At 44.0% G+C, this 24,047-nt stretch overlaps 1 protein-coding gene across 7 annotated transcripts; it reads left to right on the top strand.

Moving 5' to 3' along the window:
* Positions 1 to 6,106: 6,106 nt before the first annotated feature.
* NOP9 (NOP9 nucleolar protein) lies at positions 6,107 to 23,460 on the top strand. Of its 7 annotated transcripts, none has more exons than XM_070728068.1 (11): positions 6,107 to 6,374; positions 8,193 to 8,426; positions 8,764 to 9,171; positions 10,050 to 10,175; positions 11,925 to 12,066; positions 14,015 to 14,201; positions 16,423 to 16,563; positions 17,335 to 17,442; positions 19,152 to 19,385; positions 20,515 to 20,620; positions 22,911 to 23,460. In XM_070728068.1, the coding sequence occupies exons 2-11, from the start codon at positions 8,219 to 8,221 to the stop codon at positions 23,066 to 23,068; spliced, it is 1,818 nt and encodes a 605-aa protein (XP_070584169.1). In that variant the 5' UTR covers positions 6,107 to 6,374; positions 8,193 to 8,218; the 3' UTR covers positions 23,069 to 23,460. The 7 variants fall into 7 exon arrangements, with proteins under 7 accessions (XP_070584169.1, XP_070584164.1, XP_070584166.1 ...); XM_070728063.1 differs by having other exon boundaries at positions 6,108 to 6,374; positions 14,012 to 14,201; XM_070728065.1 differs by having other exon boundaries at positions 6,112 to 6,374; positions 8,196 to 8,426; positions 14,012 to 14,201.
* The last annotated feature ends 587 nt before the right edge of the window (positions 23,461 to 24,047 follow it).

Genomic DNA, 24,047 nt, shown 5'->3' on the forward strand with positions numbered 1-24,047 from the left:
TGTTAAGTGAATAAGTCAGCAACCCGGTTGTTAAGCGAATCTGGCTTCCCCATGGACTTCGCTTGTCTGTAGGTCACAAAAGAAAGATCAAGGAAAACCCTGCGACTGTCATAAATATGAACTGGTCACCACAGGACAGGTAGAAACATAGAAACCTAGAAGACTGACGGCAGAAAAAGACCTCATGGTCCATCTAGTCTGCCCTTATACTATTTCCTGTATTTTATCTTAGGATGGATCTATGTTTATCCCAGGCATGTTTAAATTCAGTTACTGTGGATTTACCAACCACGTCTGCTGGAAGTTTGTTCCAAGCATCTACTACTCTTTCGGTCAAATAATATTTTCTCACGTTGCTTTTGATCTTTCCCCCAACTAACTTCAGATTGTGCCCCCTTGTTCTTGTGTTCACTTTCCTATTAAAAACACTTCCCTCCTGGACCTTATTTAACCCTTTAACATATTTAAAAGTTTCGATCATGTCCCCCCTTTTCCTTCTGTCCTCCAGACTATACAGATTGAGTTCATGAAGTCTTTCCTGATACGTTTTATGCTTAAGACCTTCCACCATTCTTGTAGCCCGTCTTTGGACCCGTTCAATTTTGTCAATATCTTTTTGTAGATGAGGTCTCCAGAACTGGACACAGTATTCCAAATGGGGTCTCACCAGCGCTCTATACAGCGGGATCACAATTTATTTATTTATTATTTATTTATTACTTAGATTTGTATGCCGCCCCTCTCCGAAGACTCGGGGCGGCTCACAACACGTGGAACAAATCATAAATAATCTGACAAATTTAAAATATTTAAAGATTTAAAAAAGACCCCATATACTAACAGACATACACACAAGCATGCCATATATAAATTAAACATGCCCAGGGGGAGATGTTTCAGTTCCCCCATGCCTGACGGCAAAGGTGGGTTTTAAGGAGTTTACGGAAGGCAGGAAGAGTAGGGGAAGTTCTAATCTCCGGGGGGAGTTGGTTGCAGAGGGCCGGTGCCGCCACAGAGAAGGCTCTTCCCCTGGGGCCCGCCAACCGACATTGTTTAGTTGACGGGACCCGGAGAAGGCCCACTCTGTGGGACCTAATCGGTCGCTGGGATTCGTGCGGCAGAAGGCGGTCTCGGAGATATTCTGAAGGGCTTTAAAGGTCATAACCAACACTTTGAATTGTGACCGGAAACTGATCGGCAACCAATGCAGACTGCGGAGTGATGGTGAAACATGGGCATACCTGGGTAAGCCCATGACTGCTCTCGCAGCTGCATTCTGCACGATCTGAAGTTTCCGAACACTTTTCAAAGTGTTGAGAGCATTACAGTAGTCGAACCTCGAGGTGATGAGGGCATGAGTGACTGTGAGTAATGAGTCCCGGTCCAGATAGGGCCGCAACTGGTGCACCAGGCGAACCTGGGCAAACGCCCCTCTCGCCACAGCTGAGATATGTTTTTCTAATGTGAGCTGTGGATCGAGGAGGACGCCCAAGTTGCGGACCCTCTCTGAGGGGGTCAATAATTCCCCCCCAGGGTGATGGACGGACAGATGGGATTGTCCTTGGGAGGCAAAACCCACAGCCACTCCGTCTTATCCGGGTTGAGCTTGAGTCTCCCTCTTCCTGCTTGTTATACCTCTAGCTATGCAGCCAAGCATCCTACTTGCTTTCCCTACCGTCTGACTGCACTGTTCACCCATTTTGAGACTGTCAGAAATCACTACCGCTAGGTAGATTTCAAATCTGATTTTTATGACAACCTTCTCATGCTGGGTGATTGACACCGAGATGAAAATTAGGGGTGTGGGGCATGAAGTCATCGCCCAAGCCAAGCCAGGATTTCCCATGGGGAAGACAGGGTACATGTGTAAGCCAGGAGGAACGGGGAAGGAATGGAGAGGAGGTGACAGTATCTTCCTTTAGTTGGAAACGCCTGACAAAGTCCCATCTGTTGCAAAGACCGAAGGAGACATTCGTAACCTATATTATAAATTCACCATTCGTACATCCCTGATTTATGCCGGCAATTAAATGGCTATTTTGGAGGAAGAATGCAACACGCCTCATTGGGGAGTTTTCAGCAAAATGTTTAGACTGGGAGGAGTAATATTTAGCTCAGCACTAATATAAATGCTCATTTAATACCCCAAAATTAATTAATATCCTTACTTTTATATTTAGTTTGTATATTGTTCTCTAATCCACCCCCCCTTCATTCTAACCATTCATAAAATAAATTCGAAATTGTCTTTCAGTTTCATTGTTTAAAGAACGAAAATATCAAGGTGGAAAAAAGTAAAACAGGAAAATATATAAGATATATAACCATAATAATTAATTTGTGGATATGAACAGCAATAAGAGAACCTCAAGGAGTATAGTGTATAATTTAAATGTACCAATTTACACTAAGATGATATTTTTTAAACTGTTTTTTTGTTTTTGTACTTTTTTGTATGTATAAATCATTTGTGTACGATGTAGCTTTTGTAATGTTTTTAATATATATAAATTAAATAAACAATATTTTTAGAAAAAGAAACGCTCATTTAATTATGTGTAATTTATAAGATACGAGCGATCCCTGACTTAAGACCACACCTGAGCTCTGAATTTCTGTTGCTAAAGAAGACGTTACGTGAATGTGACAGTCTTTCTTTACGCTGTTGTTAAGCAAATCACTGCAGTTGTTAATTAAGGGAGTAATGGTAAGTGAATCTGGCCTCCCTATTGACTTGTCAGAAGCTCACAATAAGGAAATCACTTGACCCCTCCCGGGACGCTGCAACAGTCATAACTATGACGTTTAGCAACCATTTGATATGTTACAGGGTTAAATAAGGTCCAGGAGGGAAGTGTTTTTAATAGGAAAGTGAACACAAGAACAAGGGGACACAATCTGAAGTTAGTTGGGGGAAAGATCAAAAGCAACATGAGAAAATATTATTTTACTGAAAGAGTAGTAGATCCTTGGAACAAACTTCCAGCAGACATGGTAGATAAATCCACAGTAACTGAATTGAAACATGCCTGGGATAAACATAGATCCATCCTAAGATAAAATACAGAAAATAGTATAAGGGCAGACTAGATGGACCATGAGGTCTTTTTCTGCCGTCAGACTTCTATGTTTTTATTATGTTACAACAGTGCTGAAAAAGGCAACTTCTAACCTTGGCAGAACCCCCTGGTTGCATGGTCAAAATTGAGATGGTTTAGTGACCGTTTGATGTTATGAAGGTGCTGAAAATGGTAACTTCTAACCTTGGCAGAACCCCCTGGTTGCATGGTCAAAATTGAGATGGTTGGCCACTGGCATGTACTTATGACTGTTGTACGGTCACGAGATCCCCTTTTGCTACCTTCTGACAAGCAAAGTCGATGGGGCAGTTTTGGAGGCTGATGGATCTAACAGACAGATCAATAAAGTTGGACAGGACCTTGCAGGTCATCTAGTCTAACCCCCTATATCTGACTCTATCTAGGATCAAACCCATATCCTCCTGATTGGGAGGCAAGAGCCTAACCTCTAGGCCATAGCAGCTGCCTGTTTGACCACTGTTTGACTTGCAAGAAAGGTCATAAAATAGGACAACAACCTGCTGAACCACTGTCTCGCTCAGCAACAGAAAGGTTGGACTCATCTGTCACCGTAAGTCAATGATTAGCTTAAATTCCTCACCACTGTGACGAACTGGGAAAGATTAAAATTTGGAGGCTCTGCCCTTGTGGGGCTGCCCTGCCCTGGGTGGCTGTCATGAATCAATCGGAGGTTTCGAAGGAGGAAGCTAGACTCACCTGTAGACATCATTCAGGAAGCAGAGAGATAGGAAGAGCAAATATTTATGCTGTCATTGTTGATGGCACCATTGAATTGCCAGGAAATAGTGGTTTTTCTCAGGTGTCGTCATAAATTGTCTCGGCCCAACACAGACCTGCCCCGGATACTCTATCCTCTTCCTACAAGGTTGCTCCTTCTGGATACCGAATAATGATTTTATTTATCAAAATCCACATGGATGGCACCCTTCTCCCTGTCCAGTGACTTTGGGGTGACTTCGTTATTGGGTTCCTATCCGTGCGCTTGATGCCATAGCACTAGTAGCAAAAATGGAGCTGTGCGCGGAACTCCATGTGACTGGCGGGTGGGTGCAAGCACCTGCATGAGATTTGGCTTCTGCACATGCCCAGGAAACCAAATCTCACACGAGGATGCTCTCCTGTGCAAGATTTTTGGCAGGTTTTTTGCTACTGTGCATGAACAGAAGCAAAAAATCTGCAGAAATCTCGCAAGTGTGAATGTCTCCACGCGAGATTTTGCTCCCTGAGCATGCATGCGCAGAAGTAAAAAATCATGCCAGAACAAGGGTGAACTTGCATCTCCCTGCGCAACTTTGCTACCTGCACAAGTGCAGTAGCATAATTGCGCTGGATTCCACTAGCACTCAGAGCCATGTAAGCGAGCACATATCATTGTATTTGTACTTTATTATATTGTGTTGCATTGTATTATGATCTATTTATTTTATTTTGTTCATCGTACAAGACCGGGGAAAGGTAAATATGGCTGTTTGATGGGGCTACAGGTAACATGTGCAGCATGTCAGCTGTTCAGAGTGAAGCTTCCCGACAGCAAATTTGTTAATGCCCATGGTGTCCAAATGATGCTCCAGATGTTTTTGGAATTATTATGATTGATCATGGGGGTCTCCCTTCCCCAAAGTAAGTCCTGAGTAGCTCAGTCAAGCTCGGCTAGGTGAGCCACACACATTTATAGGCTTATTCAGTGTCCTATGCCTAGCACTCTGTGTTGTATCTTACGATTATGTATTTTTATGATGATGATTTATCACTTGTTGCTTGTATGTACACTGAGAGGTTATGCATCGGGGACAAATTCCTTCTGTCCAAACACTCTTAGCCAATAAAGAATTATTCTATTCTATATATCATTTTCTACTCTACTCTATGTATTCTGTTCTATTTTTATATTCTATATTCTATTCTAATTCTGAATTCTAGTCTATTCTATTGCATTCCATTGCCCCGAGTCCTTGGTCATGTAAATCCAATAAATAATAATAATTTTCTACTCTACTCTATATTCTATTCTATATATTCTGTATTCTAATTCTATTCTATTTTCTACTCCTCTATAGTCTATTCTAATTCTGAATGCTATTCTATATATTCCATTTTATTTCTCAATACTATTCTAGATATTCTATTCTATTTTTATATTCTATATTCTATTCTAATTCTGAATTCTATTCTATAGTCTATATTCTAATTCTATCCTACCTTGTTCTATTCCATTTTCTACTGTACTCTATAATTTATTCTTATTCTGAATTCTATTCTTCTAAATTCTATTCTATATATTCTATATTCTAATTCTATCCTATCTTGTTCTATTCCATTTTCTACTGTACTCTATAATTTATTCTAATTCTGAATGCTATTCTATATATTCCATTTTATTTCTCAATTCTATTCTAGATATTCTATTCTATTTTTATATTCTATATTCTATTCTAATTCTGAATTCTATTCTATAGTCTATATTCTAATTCTATCCTACCTTGTTCTATTCCATTTTCTACTGTACTCTATAATTTATTCTTATTCTGAATTCTATTCTTCTAAATTCTATTCTATATATTCTATATTCTAATTCTACTGTACTCTCTAATCTATTCTAATTCTGAATGCTATTCTATATATTCTATTCTAAATTCTATTCTATATATTCTATATTCTAATTCTATCTTATTCTATTTCATTCCACTTTCTGCTCTATAATCTAGTTCTGAATGCTATTCTATATATTCTATTTTATATTCTATTCTGCATTGTGTCCTAATTCTATATTCTACTCTATTCCATTTTCTGTTCTGTTCTATTCTTGTCCTTTGGCTGGGGAGGATGGGTATGATGCTCCCATTCTATGGCAAAGGCAACCCATCTCGCCCTGACTTCATTGGGTCCTTTAGAAACCACGCTGACCTCATCAGAAACGAACGAACGAAATGAACGAATGGTGCGACGCAGTGAACAAAGGAGCCAATGAACGAAAGAAAGGGTGACGTCACGGGCGCGATGCTTTCTGGGAGGGGCGGCCGGCGGTTTTATCGCTACCGTAGCGCGGGGCAGGTCGGGAATCAGCGTGGGAAAACTTCTGCCTTGGTTCCGGGGGCGTGGCCCGGTAGAATCCCGCGCACGCGTGGAGGAGGCCGTCGTTTCTCGTGCTTGCAAAGAAAGATTGCAAGCGGGGCGGAAGGTGCGCGATCCTTTGATGACTTTTCCACGCGATCCTGTTGCGAACCAATAGGGAGCAGCGGCCAGCCAGAGCAAACTTGGAGCCGGGCATTTCTTGTAAGTCTTTTGTAAAAGTATCTTTGTTTTCTGACTCTTCATCTCCCACCTTCCTTTCCTGCAAGGATTCTTTGGAGTTTCCGGATAGGTTTTGGCTGCAGGCAGGTAATGCAACCGGTGAAGCGGCTGGGAGAACTAAACCAGCACGGCCTCCCTTAAAACCCTGCTGGTCTGTTCGGGTCTGTGAGACCCAAAATCAAAGTTTCAGCCCCTGTAAAAAAAAATTTCCCTGCATTCCTGAAACTTGAAATTTCATGACTTTGCATCATTTCAGGGGTTCTGTCTATGATGAAATTTTTTAGGGGGTGGGGGGCTTCTTTCTTGCTGAAAAAAAATAGGCCTAAAGGGTCACCCTGACTTGGCCGGAAAATTCTTCATTTGAGGTGTTTATGTTTGGTCAATTTGAAAACTTTTTTCACTTTAGAAAGTAGTCTGAACATTTCTGCACACAATGATATGAAAATTGAACTGAAAAAAAATAATGCTTATTGGTTTATTTTATCATAAAAGGCAGACCCCCTTTTTGTGAACGTTTTTTCAATTTATAGATAGTTTAGCCTGCAAAATGCCTTCAATTTTATTAAGGTTGGTGTGGGATTGGTAGTTTGAACATTTCTGAACGTAAGAAAAATATAAATGAACTGAAAAAAATGGTGCTTATTGGTTTTTTGAAAGCAGAAATAAGGCCTCCCCAGCTATGCTGCTTGCAACAATTTTCACTTTAAATTTTTGTAGATCAAAGGCCCCCAACAGTGGTGGGTTCTACTTACATCCCTACTGGAAGTGCACCATATCAGAAGCTGCTTACTGTTTTATGCATGTGTTCACCTATATCACATCAGGGAAATGAGCCTCTGGTATAGCCAGCCGGCCATTGCTGCTGGTTTGGCGAGCGGGGACATATTTCCGCCGCCAGTTCAGGCAAACTAGTCCGAAACAATAGCAACCCACCACTGGTTCCCAACCCTCGGTCCACCAACCAGCACTGGTCCACGGCATGCCAACAACTGGGCCACGGAAATAAGCAAAACCGTACCGCCTCCAGTCCCTGTAAAAACATTTCTCCATGAAACCGGTCCCTGGTTCCCAAAAAGTTGGAGGAATGTTGTTGTAGACTACATTGAAATTAGGACTTTTCTGATTCATTCATTGTGGCTTTTTGTCATAAATGTTCTTGATTGTGTTACCCCTGATGGAGCAATTACACCCCTTTCCATTCACCACAGACACAACTGGAATAACGTGTTGTGTTGGAATCATGTACAGTTAGTTAGCCTTCCTACCTATCCACCCATCTATATAATGTTTCCCCGAAAATAAGACCTTGTCTTATATTTTTTTCAACCCTGAAATAAGTGCTTGGACTTATTCCCATGTACTCAAAAGCCCAATTGGGCTTATTATCAGGGGATGTCATATTTTTTTTGGGGGGGGGACAAGATATGTATGTATGTATGCACCATGTAGATGTACATATGTTAATATTTGTATTTATGTCATATTTTATGGTATTATTAATTTAAGTGAAATGTTAATAAACATAAGTCCATATTGTTATGTCAAATTGGCAAACACTCAACTACTAATTTTGATCAAACTGGTTAAATACATACATACATGCATGCATACGTACGGTAGTACACGTATCTCTGTGTATGAATATTAGTATATTATATAATTTTATATTTATTGTGTGAAGCTATACTATATGTAGCCCCCTATGACTTTGACCATGGGATGAATCAGAAATATTGACCTTTCCAAAAGGTTGTTTCAAATGCAGTGTTTTCCTTCTTAATTTCCTCAATTTCCCTTTAGAAGGCTGGACTGAGCTCTCCAGAAGGATGGCACCCCCTGCCCACCGTCAGAAAACGGCAAAAGGCGGGAAAGAGCAGAAGAGACGATGTGGCTTGCCTGCTTCTAAGCCTGGGAAAGGAGACCCCAAAGAGATCAAAGGAGGAGCCGCTCTCAAATTGGAGCCTGCAGTGGCGGACTATTTCCACCAGGCGCACGATACTTTCAAGGCCGGCTTTACCTCCGATGAAGAGAAAAGTAAGATTGGTTCACAGCGGTAGAAGAAACTTTCAACTGTCACTAAATGAAACTGTTGTAAGTTGAGGACTTTCCTGTCTTGACAATGGCTCCCATAATCGCCATTTGTGACCTTCTCATTTGGCTTTTGATCAGTGAAATTAATGGAGCAGGCCAGATTTTCTTAATGACCGCGTGTCTTACTTAACATTGGCCACAGTTCACTTAACCTTGTTGAAAAGTTTGCAAAATGTCACCCGATCCCCAATCGCCTTGTTTAGCGAGGGGAATTCTGCTTCCCATTGTGGTTGTAAGTTGAGGACTCCCTACAACGGCTGTTATTTTGTCTCCTCCGCAGGTCTCTTTGTGAGCAACGTCCTGACGGAGGCAACAGGAGTGGCATTGCCGCTAGCCCTGGATCCCTCGGGGTCACTGCTCCTCCAGGCGCTGCTGCCGTTTGCCTCGGCGGCCAACTTAGAGCCTCTGCTCCGGGCCCTGCTCCCCTCTCTGCGCCCGGTAGCCTGCCACCCCTGCGGGGCCCACATCTTGGAAGGGGCGCTGTGGAGGGCCCCACTGCTGATCTCGGCAGGAGGCGAGGGGGCCCAGGCGCTGGAGGAGCTCGTCCTGGATCTGGGGAAGAGTCTTCGGGAGGAGTTATCGACTTTCGCGCTGGACACTCACGCCAGCTTTGTGGTGCGGACTCTGCTGCAGGTCTTGGGAGGAGCCTGCGTTGGGTCGGACGGAGGACGGGGGCTCCCGGGCTCAGGTGAGTTGTGGCCATTGAACGAACATAGCCCCTGTCCTATCATGAGAAGTGGGGGTCGAAAGCCGTTGCCCACTGTCTGGCATCTCAGGAGTGTTGTGGGTGGAGATCCAATGTGGGAACAACGTGAGAATGATCAAACCTGGGTTAATGCTCCCCTCCCCCTGTTACAGTTCTCAGTTCTGGATGCTTCAGCCCAATGTACCCCACATGGTTTATATTTGTATTTTATTATTATTATTATTATTTATTTTATTATTCTTTTATTTTTTATTTAATTTCTTTATTTTATTAATTTTATTTTACTATTTTATTTTATTATTTCATTTTATTTTACTATTTTATTTTATTATTTCATTTTATTTTCATTATTTTCTTTCATTATTTTTTACTATTTTATTTTCTTTCATCATTTTCTTTTCTTTTATTTCTTTTCTTTTTAATTTTATTGTGATACTGTACTTCACTGTAATATTTTATCTTCTGCATTATTTTATTTTTCATATTATATTTTTTCAATTTGATTTCCATTTTACTTAGATTTTCCCTTTCTTATTGCTTTATTTTATTTTTTATATGTATTTTATTATTTATTTTATGGATTGATTTGTACGCCAACTTTATTATATTTACAAATAAGATACGAAGTCCTCAACTCGATGTATGAGGTCCTCAATCGGTGGACTTCAACTCCCAGAATTCCCCAGCCAGCCATTGAAGCAGATTTGAAGTCCACGAGTCTTAAAATCGCCACGGTGGTTAATCCCATATTTTGCCAGGTGTTTACACCAAGCAGCGATGCATTAATATTTTTCTTGCAGGAAAATCAGGGCGTCTAATTTACCCCTTTCCCCCTTTTCTTCCCCTTTCCACTATCTTAGGGCCTCTTCCTCCCCGGTCCAAGAGTTCGAAAGTGGAGAGTAAAGGACCAACAGTATTTGATGTCCCAGACAGTTTCCTTTCCCTTCTAAGGGAATTCAAAGACTCATTCCGGGAACAAATTGCAGGTGAGATGCTGCCATCTGCTGGACAGGTGGGGAAATAGCAGTCTTGCCCAGTTTTTCAGCGACTGCAGATCGTCCTCACTGAATGACAACAAGCGAGCATGGAATTTCCATCATAAGTAGGCGGAAGTTGTTAAGCGTGTCTCCACATGAGCTGGCTCGATTTTACGGCTCTTTTTATGACTGCCAAATAACTTAACGGCAGTTGTTTGTTTGTTTGTTTGTTTGTTTGTTTGTTTGTTTATTTATTTATTTATTTATTTATTTATTTATTTATTTATTTATTTATTTATTAGATTTGTATGCCGCCCCTCTCCGTATACTCGGGGCAGCTCAAAACACAATAAAACAGTTCATAACAAATCTAATAATTTACAATTTAAAACATTTTAAAAAACCCATTATTAATCAGACATACATACAAATATACATAAATTGTATAGGCCTGGGGGAGATATCTCAATTCCCCCATGCCTGACAACAAAGGTGGGTTTTGAGGAGTTTACGAAAGGCAAGGAGGGTAGTGTCAGTTCTAATCTCTGGGGGGAGCTGGTTCCAGAGAGTCGGGGCCGCCACAGAGAAGGCTCTTCCCCTGGGGCCCGCCAAACGACATTGCTTAGTCGACGGGACCCGGAGAAGGCCAACTCTGTGGGACCTAATCGGTCGCTGGGATTCGTGCAGCAGAAGGCGGTCCCAGAGATATTCTGGTCTGGTGCCATGAAGGGGTTTATAGGTCATGACCAACACTTTGAATTGTGACTGGAGATTGATTGGCAACCAGTGCAGACTGCAGAGTGTTGGTGTAATATGGGCATATTTGGGAAAGCCCATGACTGCTCTCGCAGCTGCATTCTGCACGATCTGAAGTTTCCAAACACTCTTCAAAGGTAGCCCCATGTAGAGAGTGTTACAGTAGTCGAACCTCGAGGTGATGAGGGCATGAGTGACTGTGAGCAGTGAGTCCCGGTCCAGATAGGGCCGCAACTGGTGCACCAGGCGAATCTGGGCAAACGCCCCCCTCACCACAGCTGAAAGATGGTTCTCTAATCAATTAGTCACTAAGCGAATCCTGCTGACAGATGTGTACTTTTTAGCAAAAAAAAATGTTGCAAATTGGGGTCAGGCGACTCAGCGACTTTGCAACTTGTAAATATGAACCAGTGTCTGAAATGTGGTCACATGACTATGAGTGATGGGAGACAGTCATAAGTTTGAGGATGAGTTGTAAGTGCCTTTGATGAGGTTGGGTATTGTGACCCATAACCATAGGGAGGTCAGTCATAAATTTGAGGTCTTGAGTATTTTTTAATGGGGTCTGTTGTAATTTCAAAAAGTCATTAAGTGAATGGTCATTAAGTGAGAACATCCAATACGCCTGTGAATTGGAAAGCGGGAGCTTAAAATACATTTAGGGAAGGTGATACGTAGAGATGGACATCTCGCCTCACAATCTGGAGGCCGTGAGTTCGATCCTAGGTAGACGCAGATATTTCTCTCTTTGGGCACACTGAGAATATATCTGCTGAACAAAACTCCTCATTGGCAACAGGAGGGCATCCGGCCAGTAAAAAGCACTCTTCTATCCCCATTCAGTTGCCCAGACTCCACCCTGCAAGGGATGATGTGGTCATTAAAAGAGGATAATGATATTTTATATATCCTTCCTTTATATATTATTTCTGACCTGGCTTTAACCAAGATCTTTCTTTTAACCAAGATCCTTATTAAATTAAACCTGTTTCCTCCCTCTAGATTTCATCACCAACAAATGTTTCAGCCTCTGCCTGCAGGTGGCGCTGGAGATCCTACACAGAAAGCTGCCCGAAGAGTGTGCTGAACTCTGCCGGTCCTTGATTGGCTACCTGAGCAGCTGTAACCCGTCTGCTGAGCAAAGGTAGGCATTCGGATTGGTTGGATGGTTTGAGTGGCGAGGATTGGTGGGAGGAGTTGCTGCAAAAGTTGATTTATATTAATATTGATTGTTTCCTGATTGCTTATTTGAACCCTTAAGTGTTGTGTTGTTCTTGACAAATGTGTTTTTTATGTACACTGAGAGCATATACACCAAAGACAAATTCCTTGTGTCTCCAATCACACTTGGCCAATAAAGAATTCTATTCTATTCTAGATAGATCAGGGGTAGGTATAGTTGGCTCTTCTATGACATGTGGATGTCAACTCCCAGAATTCCTGAGCTAGCATAATTGGTTCAGGAATTCTGGGAGTTGAAGTCCACAAGTCATAGAAGAACCAACTTTGGCTGCTCCTGAGATAGATAGATAGATAGAGAGAGAGAGACAGACAGACAGACAGACAGACAGACAGACAGACAGACAGACAGACAGAGATATACAGTATTAAGATGGATACACAGAGCTAGCTAGCTAGATAACTAGAGATACATAGAGATATATAGAGATGGATGGATGGATAGATAGATATAGATACATCGTGCCTCGTGAATGCAGAGAACTCCTGGAACTTTCCTGCTACGTGAAACTTGTGTTTGTTTGCTTTTTCGCTCTACATGCACTTTGTAACTATCTGAACTTTTGCCTAGAAACTGTGTTTTACTCCTGAAGACTAAGGGCATTTTGTTTAGTCTTTTCTTTTGTGTTTAATACAATTTTGCTGCTTATCACTGCACGTGTGTGTCTGACCTTCTTTCCTGGACCCTTAATTACCGCCTGAGCCCCGTCAGGCAGAACCCCCCTATGGCATCATTTTGTATCTCATGATTCTTGACATATGTAACTTTTTCTTTTATGTACAGTGAGAGCATCTGCACCATTGACAAATTCTTTGTGTGTCCAATCACACTTGGCCAATAAAGAATAATAATAATAATAATAATAATAATAATAATAATAATAATAATAATAATAATAATAATTATTATTATTATTATTATTATTATTATTATTATTTATTAGATTTGTATGCCGCCCTGCTCCGTAGACTCGGGGCGGCTCACAACACAATAAAACAGTTCATAACAAATCTAATAATTTACAATTTAAAATATTTTAAAAACCCCATTATTAAGCAGACATACATAGAAACATACCATACATAAATTGTATAGGCCCGGGGGAAATATCTCAATTTCCCCATGACTGACGACAAAGGTGGGTTTTGAGGAGTTTACGAAAGGCAAGGAGGGTGGGGGCAGTTCTAATCTCTGGGGGGAGCTGGTTCCAGAGAGTCAGGGCCGCCACAGAGAAGGCTCTTCCCCTGGGGCCCGCCAAACGACATTGTTTAGTCGACAGGACCCGGAGGAGGCCAATTCTGTGGGACCTAATCGGTCACTGGGATTCGTGCAGCAGAAGGTGGTCCCAGAGATATTCTGGTCCGATGCCTTTATAGGTCATAACCAACACTTTGAATTGTGCCCGTAAATTGATCGGCAACCAATGCAGACTGCGGAGTGTTGGTGTAACATGGGCATATTTGGGAAAGCCCATGATTGCTCTTGCAGCTGCATTCTGCACGATCTGAAGTTTCCGAACACTTTTCAGAGGTAGCCCCATGTAGAGAGCGTTACAGTATTTGAACCTCGAGGTGATGAGGGCATGAGTGACTGTTCTATTCTATTCTGGGAGGGGAGTGCTACGTAATGAGGGAGAAATTGATAAATAGCAGTATAAATAGGCACAAAACTAGGATATTGATTTATGACACGTTGGATATAAATGTACAATTAGGTATGTTTTGATATGATTTATGGGATATGAATGGATGTGTATGTGGAGATTGTGAAAAAGTAAAATAAAAGAACTTTCCAAAACAAAATTGAGGCACATTCCTGCCCCCCGTCTTACCTGTTCCCCCTTTCTCAGCAGCCTGCTGGTGTTTCTGAAGGACGCGACCTGCAGCCGGGTTCTGGACAAAGTCTTGGAGGTTTCGGACGCAAAGGCCTTGCGCAAGTTCTACAAGGGTCACGTGAAGGGACAGCTCTGCGTCTTGTCAGCTCACAAAGTGGCCAACTTCACTGTGCAACGGCTCATCCAGGCTGCCTCGCGTAAACTGGTAAGGGTGTGTGTGTGTGTGTGTGTTTTTGTTAGTGTGAGGGCTCCCTTTGTGGCGCCTCTCAGCCGGCGCAGTATATCGGGGTGTCGTGGATTTGGGGTTGATCTTGAAAAGCGAAGAAGGGACAGGCCCTCTTAAGGCTTCCGAAGGGGCGGGAGTCGATTTTGGTTCCCGTCATGGCGGAAGGGGCTGGTAAGGCAGCAGGCTAGAAACCAGGAAATGGGGAGTTCTAGTTTGGTTTAGGTGTGAAAGCCAGCTGGATAACTGGGAGATGGGGAGTTCTAGTCCTACTCTATTCATGGAAACTAGCTGCCTGATTATGGACCAATCACTAGGCGATGGTGCGTTCTAGTTCTGACTTAGGAATGAAAGCTGGCTGGGTGACTGGGCCAATCACTACGAGCTTGTGAGTTCCAGTCCCACATGAAAGTTAGCCAGGCAACTTTTGGCCAATCACCAGGAGATGGGAAGTTCTAGTCCCACCCTAGTCACAGAAGCTAGCTGGGTGATTATGGGCCAATCCCTAAGAGATGGTGAATTCTAGTTCTGACTTAGATATGGAAGCTGGCTGGGTGACTGGGCCAATCACCAGGAGATAGGGAATTCTAGTCCCACTTTAGTCATGAAAGCCAGCTGAGTGACTTTGGGCCAATTACCAGGCAATGGGGAGTTCTAGTCCCACCCTCATCAAGGAAGCTAGCTGGCTGATTATAGGCCAATCACTAGGAGGTAGTGAGTTCTAGATCTGAAAGCCAACTGGCTGACTTTGGGCTGGTTTGTCTCAGCCCAGCCTACTTCAAAGGCTTGTTATTACTGGGGGAAATAGAAGGAGGGAGGAATATAAGATCTGCTCACCATTATGAGTTATAGTGTTCCCTCGATTTTCGCGGGGGATGCGTTCCGAGACCGCCTGCGAAAGTCGAATTTCCGCGAAGTAGAGATGCGGAAGTAAATACACCATTTTTGGCTATGGACAGTATCACAAGCCTTCCCTTAACACTTTAAACCCCTAAATTACCATTTTCCATTCCCTTAACAACAATTAACTCACCGTTATTACTGGTTCTCACCATTGAATAAGACACTTAGTGATCCTGATATTTATAAACATAAATAATTATTTATTAACAATAAATTATTTTTTTGTTATTTATTTGCAAAAATTATTAGTTTGGCGATGATGTATGATGTCATCGGGCAGGAAAAACTGTGGTATAGAAAAAAACCCACGAAGTATTTTTTAATTAATATTTTTTTAAAAACCGTGGTATAGGCTATTCGCGAAGTTCGAACCTGCGAAAATCGAGGGAACACTGTACTTCTAAAAATAATAAAGTTGAGATAAAAAGCAATTAGACCATAAGGGCTGCTCAACTGCTAGTGATCTGATAGGAACTGTTATAGATCCATCAAACAGATCCCGGCCGGCCTAGAAGAAGAGGAGAAATGGATCCTTCTCTTGATCTAGGCAGGTCTTCTCATTTACAAATCTATTGTTGTTGTTGTTGTTGTTATTATTATTGTTATTGTTATTAATATTATTATGTCAGTACAACACAGCAAACGAGATCACTATGCTGGATTTCGTATTTCATCACCAGTCGGACGCTTCCCAAGCACCGACTGCGTGATGTAGCGGCGAATTATGTTTGCCGATCCCAGTAACGCGGCCTTTTGCAATTGACAGATGGAGATTTTGTCAATTCCGATGGTTTTCAAATGTCCGCTGAGATCCTTTGGCCCTGCGCCCAGCGTGCCAAGTACCACTGGGACCACTTTCACTGGCTTATGCCAGAGTCGTTGCAGCTCGATTTTTAGATCTTCGTATTTCACTAATTTCTCTAGCTGCTTCTCCTCAATTCTGCTGTCTCCTGGGATTGCGATGTTGATGATCCATACTTTCTTTTTCTCCACAATCAGGATGTCTGGTGTGTTATGCTTCAGAATTCAGTCAGTCTGAAGTCAGAAGTCCCACAGTAGTTTTGCTTGCTCATTTTCAACCACTTTTTGGGGCTTATGATCCCACCAGTTCTTTGCCACTGGTAGATGGTAGTTCCGGCACAAGTTCCAGTGGATCATCTGTGCCACAGCATCGTGTCTATGCTTGTAGTCAGTCTGTGCGATCTTTTTGCAGCGATCTTTTCATTTACAAATCTATTATTATTATTATTGTTGTTGTTATTATTAATTATTATTATTATTATTTATACCCTGTTCCCAGCTGGGGCAGCTACTTCAGGAACTGGGCCCCGGCTTGGAAGAAATCCTGGCCCTGGAACATTTCGGCATCGTCACGGCACTCCTAGGCGCCTGCCGGAAATGTAGTGCTCACCAGCCGGAGATGTTGCGGCTCCTCTTGGAGGTAATCTGCTTAGTTTTCTCTGTCTATTCCCGTGGGAGCGAACCCATGGTGCACGCTGAACCATTTCGGAGGGCACACAAAACTCTGCCATGTTTCGGCTCCAGTGCGTGTCAACTGATATCCGGTCTTGGGAAAGGCCGTTTTGTCCTGCAGATGCTTGAGGGAAACTTCCCTGAAGCCCTGGACGCAAAAAAAATTGCTCAACAGACAAACCGGAAGCTTGGAAAAGCGCACTTCCGGTTTGCCGTTGTGCTGTTTTTTGCACTCCAGAGGGTTCAGGGGAAGCTTCCTGAAGCTCCAGAGTGTAAAAAAAACAGCACAAAGGGCAAACCGGAAGTCCATTTTTCCAAACTTCCTGTTTGCCTGTTGTACTGTTTTTTGAACTCCAGAGCTTCAGGAACCTTCCCTGAACTCTACAAAAAACAGTACAACATGAAACCGGAATTGCGTTTTTTCAAACTTCCAGTTTGTCTGTTGGGGGATTTTTTTTCACCTACCGGGCTTCAGAAATGCCTGTGCACATGTGTGGGAGCGGGCAGTGTGTGTGTGGGAGTGCACATGCATGGGGGGGGGGACATGTACACTACCCCCCTCCCCCATTTTGGCACGGGAACCAAAAAGTTTGCTATCTCTGGTCTATTCTCTTTTTCTTCTCTTTTCTTCTATCTTTTCTCTTTTCTAGTTTATTAAATATTTTCTATTCAATTCTATTCTAATTCTATTCTATTCTTCATTCCATTCTATTCAAATTTGGTTCCCCCCCCCCCGCAGGCCTTCCACTGTTGGGACCCCCCTATCCGCCAGCTGGCCTGCGTCCCCCTTCTCGTCTCCGTCCTGGCGTATGAGGTCTACTTTGGGGAGGAGGAGGAGAAGAAACAGGTAGGCGTGACAACTCGAGGTTGTCCTTAACCTTACGACCCCTGTTGAACCCCAAATTTCTCTTGGCAAGTGAGAGAGAGTGTGTAGTTAAACGAGCTTTGCCTTCATTTTACAACCTTGCTTGCCACTTTTGTTATGCAGATTGCTGCCATTGTTAAGTCAGTCCCACGGCTGTTAAGCAAATCTGGCTCCCCCATTCACTTTATTTATTTATTTATTTGTTTGTTTATTTATTTATTTATTTATTGATTGATTTATTGGATTTATTGGATTTATATGCCGCCCCTCTCCGAAGACTTGGGGCGGCTAACAGCAATCATAAAACAGTGTACAATAATAATCCAATACTAAAAACGATTAAAACCCCCTTAATATAAAAAACCAAACAGACATAAAGACATACCATGCATAAAATTGTAAAGGCCCAGAGGGAAAGAGCATCTCAATTCCCCCATGCCTGGTGGCAGAGGTGGGTTTTAAGTAGCTTACGAAAGGCAAGGAGGGTGGGGGCCATTCTAATCTCTGGGGGGAGTTGATTCCAGCCGGGGCTGCTACAGAGAAGGCTCTTCCCCTGGGGCCCGCCAAGCAGCAATGTTTAGTTGACGGGACCCGGAGAAGACCCACTCTGTGGGACCTAACTGGTCGCTGGGATTCATGCAGCAGAAGGTGGTCCCTGAGATAATCTGGTCCGGTGCCATGGAGGGCTTTATAGGTCATAACCAACACTTTGAATTGTGACCGGAAACTGATCGGCAACCAATGCAGACTGCAGAGTGTTGGTGTGACACGGGCATACCTGGGGAAGCCCATGATAGCTCTCGCAGCTGCATTCTGCACGATCTGAAGTTTCCGAACACTTTTCAAAGGTAGCCCCATGTAGAGAGCGTTACAATAGTCGAGCCTCGAGGTGATGAGGGCATGAGTGACTGAGCAGTGACTCCCGGTCCGAATAGGGTCGCAACTGGTGCACCAGGCGAACCTGGGCGAATGCCCCCCTCGCCACAGCTGAAAGAAGTTTCTCTAATGTGAGCTGTGGATTGAGGAGGACGCCCAAGTTGCGAACCCTCTCTGAGGGGGGTCAGTGATTCTCCCCCCAGGGTAATGGACAGACAGATGGAATTGTCCTTGGGAGGTAAAACCCACAGCCACTCCGTCTTGTCTGGGTTGAGTTTGAGTTTATTGACACCCCCAACAGCCTCCAGGCCCCAGAACATCACTTCCACTGCTTCGCTGACTGGACATTGTCAGACGGCTGCAAAAGCTGTAGACTTTGCAACTGTCATAAATACCCTCAGTGGCCAAGCAATCGCATGACCGTGGAATAGTATCTGTGAAAAACGGTCATAAGTCACTTTCCCCCATGTCATTGAACAGTCACAACAGCTGGTGTAAGTCAAGGACTATCTGCATTATTACATTGTGCGTCCTTCGTGCTGATTAGGACCCCTAAATCGATCAAATGTTTTCTGACACTTTTCCAGTGTCGTCGTAACTCCAGATGCTAAAGAATGGTCATAAGCTGAGGACTTTCTATTCCTGTGTTTGCGTCGTTAAAAGAGCTACTCTGCCAGCTGCTAAGAAGGAGTCATCTTGATTCACTTCCTCCCAACCAAACGATCTGTACTTAGCCATCTCTCTGGCTTGAGGTCCCTCCCGCCTGGGAATCCAGAGTTCATTCCACCACACTATCAGATTCTCTTTTCCACCAGGAAGGCGCGACGCCGCCAGCCCTGAGCACCGTCTCCTACCACGGCTCCCTGATGCTGCAGCATCTCCTGTACTTCACCGAGCCTTCCATCGTGCTGCGCAGCTTGACCGCCATGCCGCCCGCGGACCTGGTGACGTTGGCTTGCGATCCCTCCGGGAGCTACGTCTTCAACGCCCTTTTGGCCAGCCCCTCCGTCTCTGAGAAGGCCAGACGGAAAGTGTTGCGACAGCTCAAGGTAAGTCCTTGGGATGGGGGGGTGGGTGCAGATTCTGTGCTGGGTTTTTGAGGCTGTCAAAGTTGTTTAACGAGGGGCCAATTGCCTCCGAGACCCCTTCTGCCACACGAATCCCAGCCAATGTTCCCTCTAATTTTTTTTCTGTGTGGGCGGAAAAGTATAGTGTCTGAGCGGCAGTCCCTTCAGGACTGGGCGGCATAGAAGTAACAAACAAACAAACAAACAAACAAACAAACAACAGCCTGATCCTCTCCTCTCTATGGCATCCCCTCAAGTATTGAGACACTGCTAACATGTCCCCCCTGGCCCTTCTCTGTGCCGTACTGGCCAAGCTCAGTTCCTGCACCGCTCTTTGTATGTTTTATTTTCCAGACCCTTTGTCATCCTGGTTGTTCTCTTTGGCATTTTCTCTAGAATTGCAATGCCTTTTTTGTAGCGTGGTGACCCAAACTGGATGCAGTACTCTAGGTGTGGTCTGACCAAGTCTTTATAAGAGTGGTAACTAGTACCTGTTTGGTCCTTGATTCTATTTCTCTATTTATGTGGTTCAGGACTTCGTTGGCCTTTCTGGCTGCTGTTGCACGTCGCTGGCTCATATTTAGTTGGCTGTCTACCAAGACTCTGAGATCCCTTTCTCAGTCCATGCTCTTGAGTGTGGTTTCGCCCAGTTTGTACGTGTATTTTTGATTCTTCTTACCTAAATTGGTTGCCAATTAGTTTCCGGTCACAATTCAAAGTGTTGGTTATGACCTATAAAGCCCTTCATGGCACCGGACCAGAATATCTCAGGGACCGCCTTCTGCCGCACGAATCCCAGCGACCGGTTAGGTCCCACAGAGTGGGCCTTCTCTGGGTCCCGTTGACTAAACAATGTCGTCTGGCAGGACCCAGGGAAGAGCCTTCTTTGTGGTGGCTCCGACCCTCTGGAACCAGCTCCCCCCTGAGATTAGGATTGCCCCCACCCTCCGTGGGTTCTTCGCCAATAATGTGTCAACATCTCCATGCAAAAGTAGAGGTTTCATTTCTCTGCAGTCCGCACAATTCTGAGTGGTTATTTTTACAGCAGATCCTGGACTTAACAATTGTTCCATTTCTCCCCCCCCCTTTTTTTTTTACTTTGGATTCTCAGGGCCACTTCTTGTCTCTCGCCTGCTCCAAGCATGGGAGCAGAGTTCTGGATGCCATCTGGAATGGAGCCAGTTTGTCTGCGAGACGGGAGTTGGCTCAGGAGCTGGGTAAGGAGCCTCCATGTCTGTCCATCCCTCCCTCCCTCTGTTTCCTTCCTTCTTTCCTTTTTCCTTCCTTTATTTCTTCCTCCCTCCTCCTTTTCTTTCCTACCCTTTCCCTTCTTTCCTTCATTTCTTCCTTTCCTTCCTTCCTTCTTTTCTTCCCTTCCATACCCTTTCCTTTTTCCTTTTCTTCCTTTCTTTTCATTTCCTTTCCGCCTTTCTTTCCCATTTCCTCCCCTTCACTTTCCTTTCCTTCATTTCTTCCTCTCTCCCTCCTTTTTTCTTTTCCTACCCTACCCTTTCCTTTCTCCTTCTCTTCCTCTCCTTTTCCTTTCCTTCCCATTTCCTTCATTTCTTCCTCTCCCTCCTTCCTTCCTTCCTTTCCCCACCCCACCCTACCCTCTCCCCTTCCTTTCCTTTGCTTTTCCTTCCTCTTCTTCTTCCACTTTCCTTTCTTTTCCTTCATTTCTTCTTTCCTCCCCCATTCCTTCTTTCTTTTCCTCTTTACTCCTTTCCTTTTTTCCTTTCTTCCATTTTCCTTTTCCATTTTGTTACCTTCCCTTTCTTTCCTTTCCCCCTCCGCCTCTTCCCTTGAGGAATAGTGTCCCTATATCCTGGGCTGTATTTTTATGGAGTTCTAAACTTTTCTCATTAAGCAAGTGGAAGGGGTTCATTCAATTAAAGCCATGTGTCAGGCTTCCAAGTAATAAATCCATAGACTCCAAGGCGTGTAGATTCCTCAAAAATTACTTCTGTTATGAATGATCACATTGTCACTTATCTGGTGAAAACCAACTCTGAGGGTTCCCACGATTTTCACTTAATTGAAAGTAAACGTTTGCTCACTTTCTCAAAACAAATCAGGCACACGGTCCAATCACGGTGTGGTCTAGCAACCGGATGGCATCTCTCTGCCTTCCTCCGCCCAGGAGTGAGAATGACCTTGGTTCTCAAGAGAAAATATATTGTTTTGATTGGAGAAACCCCTCTATCTCAAATTCCTCCTCCCTATCCTTTAAAAATGACTTCGGTCAGTTCAGCTTTAGGATTGATACTATGTTTCTCAACCTCGGGCCCTGTAACATGTTTTGGATTTCAACACCCAGAATTCCCTGGCCAACTTAGCTTAAAGGGCCCCAGCCAGACTACTTAAAGGGCCCAAAGTTGATAAAACACCAAGTTAAGAAACATATAAAGCTTCCCAACTCTTAACCTGGCAGGCCATAATTCGGAGTCACCCACTGCCAGTGGCTGCATTCTCACACCCGCCTAAAGACAATGTGTAAACATGGCCTCTCCATTTCGAAGATACAGTGATACCTCGTCTTACAAACCCCTCATCATACAAACTTTTCGAGATACAAACCCGGGGTTTAAGATTTTTTTGCCTTTTCTTCCAAACTATTTTCACCTTACAAACCCAAGCCGCCGCCACTGGGATGCCCCGCCTTCGGACTTCTGTTGCCAGCGAACCGCCCGTTTTTGCACTGCTGAGATTCCCCTGAGGCTCCCCTCCATGGGAAACACCACCTCCGGACTTCCGTGTTTTTGCAATGCTGCAGGGGAATCCCAGCAGCACAAAAATGGGCGCTTTGCTGGCAATGGAAGTCTGGAGGTGGGTTTCCGAGAGAGGGGAGCCTCAGCAAAATTGCAGCATCACAAAAACACGGAAGTCCGGAGGGGGGGTTTCGAGGACTTTCATGTTTTTGCGATGCTGCAATTTCGCTGAGGTTCCCCTCACTGGGAAACCCCACCTCCGGACTTCCGTTGCCAGCTAAGTGCCTGTTTTTGCACTGCTGGGATTTCCCTGCTGGGATTCCCCTGCAGCATCACAAAAACACGGAAGTCCGGAGGGGGGGTTTCGAGGACTTTCATGTTTTTGCGATGCTGCAATTTCGCTGAGGTTCCCCTCACTGGGAAACCCCACCTCCGGACTTCCGTTGCCAGCTAAGTGCCTGTTTTTGCACTGCTGGGATTTCCCTGCTGGGATTCTCCTGCAGCATCACAAAAACACGGAAGTCCGGAGGTGGGGTTTCCCATGGAGGGGAGCCTCAGGGAAATCCCAGCAGCGCAAAAATTGGTGCTTCAGCTGGCAAAAGGGGTGAGTTTTGGGCTTGCACGCATTAATCGCTTTTCCATTGGTTCCTATGGGAAACATTGTTTCATCTTACAAACTTTTCACCTTACAAACCTCGTCCTGGAACCAATTAAGTTCGTAAGATGAGGTATCACTGTACTTTGTTGTGTGCTGCAGTAATTTCTCAAACTTAGCCCCTCCTTCTCCCTCTCTTCCCAGCGGAGCACGAACCCCAGCTGCGGCACAATCCTTTCGGCCACCACCTCGTCCGTAACTTCGCCTTGACCCATTTCCTCAAACGCCGTCGTGACTGGGACAACCACCAGCAAGCAGAGAAGAAACGGAGAAATCTTTTCGCCGAGATCCTGGAAGATTGAACTGGGGTTGGTTGGCTAAAGACGGGAAATTATTAATATTTTTTGGGGGGGACCGATGGAATCAAGAGGACTAGCTCCTTAAGTGGGCTTTGTGTTTTACCCCCTGGGCCCAAATCTGCCCAGAAGTGCCTTTGAAAACTCTCCTTCACCTTCAGGAATGTGGAATGAATCGTTCCTATCGTTCTGGGATGTAGTTTGGGATGGGAATTATAGAAGAAAGGAAGGAAAGGAAAGAAAGAAAGAAAAAGAAAGGGGGAAGGAGGAAGGAAAAAAGGAAGAAAAAAATGTATGTTTGTTTTAAAATTGTTCTGGGCACTCACTGCCTTACTTGACTCTATTCTCAAATGGATATTTATTTATATTTTTGGAGCTATTAAAGACAAGTATTTGCAGGTCGTTGTCTTAATTTTGGGGTAGACAGATTGGCTGGACAATTTGCGTTTGCTCACTTTTCCTTGTAACCTTGAAGTAGTAATGGTTTAAATCAGGGATGTCAAACTCAAGGCCCGCGAGTTGGATGCGGCCAGTGTCATGGTCAGATGCAACCTGCGGGGGATCCGTTTTGGTCTACCCAATGAGAAGAAAGATTGGACCAGCATGGCTTTGGCCTGGCCTCTAATGTGAAGAGGAAAATATTTATTTATTTATTTATTATTTGGATTTGTACGCCGCCCCTCTCCGAAGACTAGCAGTTTGGGGAGTGGTGTCAAACTAGCCACACCCACCCATTTGGCCACACCCACCTAGTCACACTCTCCCCCCAAGGTCAACCACAGCCCAGATGCGGCCCTCAATAAAATTGAGTTTGTCACCACTGGTTTAAATTGGGACCTCATAACTGGGCCATTCACAGTGGGTGGAGCTGGTCTCCCAAGATGGGTTGACCTTGTCCATTAGCCAATCAGGCCTGAATCTGAAAACGTATAAATAGTATCCTCTGTCTTACATTCCCCTCTTTTGACTCAGTCTTAATCCAGGA

Source organism: Erythrolamprus reginae, chromosome Z (genome assembly GCF_031021105.1).
Source record: "Erythrolamprus reginae isolate rEryReg1 chromosome Z, rEryReg1.hap1, whole genome shotgun sequence".
Classification (NCBI taxonomy): Eukaryota; Metazoa; Chordata; class Lepidosauria; order Squamata; family Dipsadidae; genus Erythrolamprus; species Erythrolamprus reginae.

What these genes read in the sequence shown, in the direction of transcription:
- NOP9 (XM_070728063.1), top strand. Translation starts at nt 8,219, where the DNA reads ATGGCACCCCCTGCCCACCGTCAGAAAACGGCAAAAGGCGGGAAAGAG. An exon ending in ATTCCGGGAACAAATTGCAG is followed by an intron (nt 10,176 to 11,924) that starts GTGAGATGCTGC and finishes TCCTCCCTCTAG; the next exon opens with ATTTCATCACCAACAAATGT. An exon ending in TGTTGCGGCTCCTCTTGGAG is followed by an intron (nt 16,564 to 17,334) that starts GTAATCTGCTTA and finishes CCCCCCCCGCAG; the next exon opens with GCCTTCCACTGTTGGGACCC.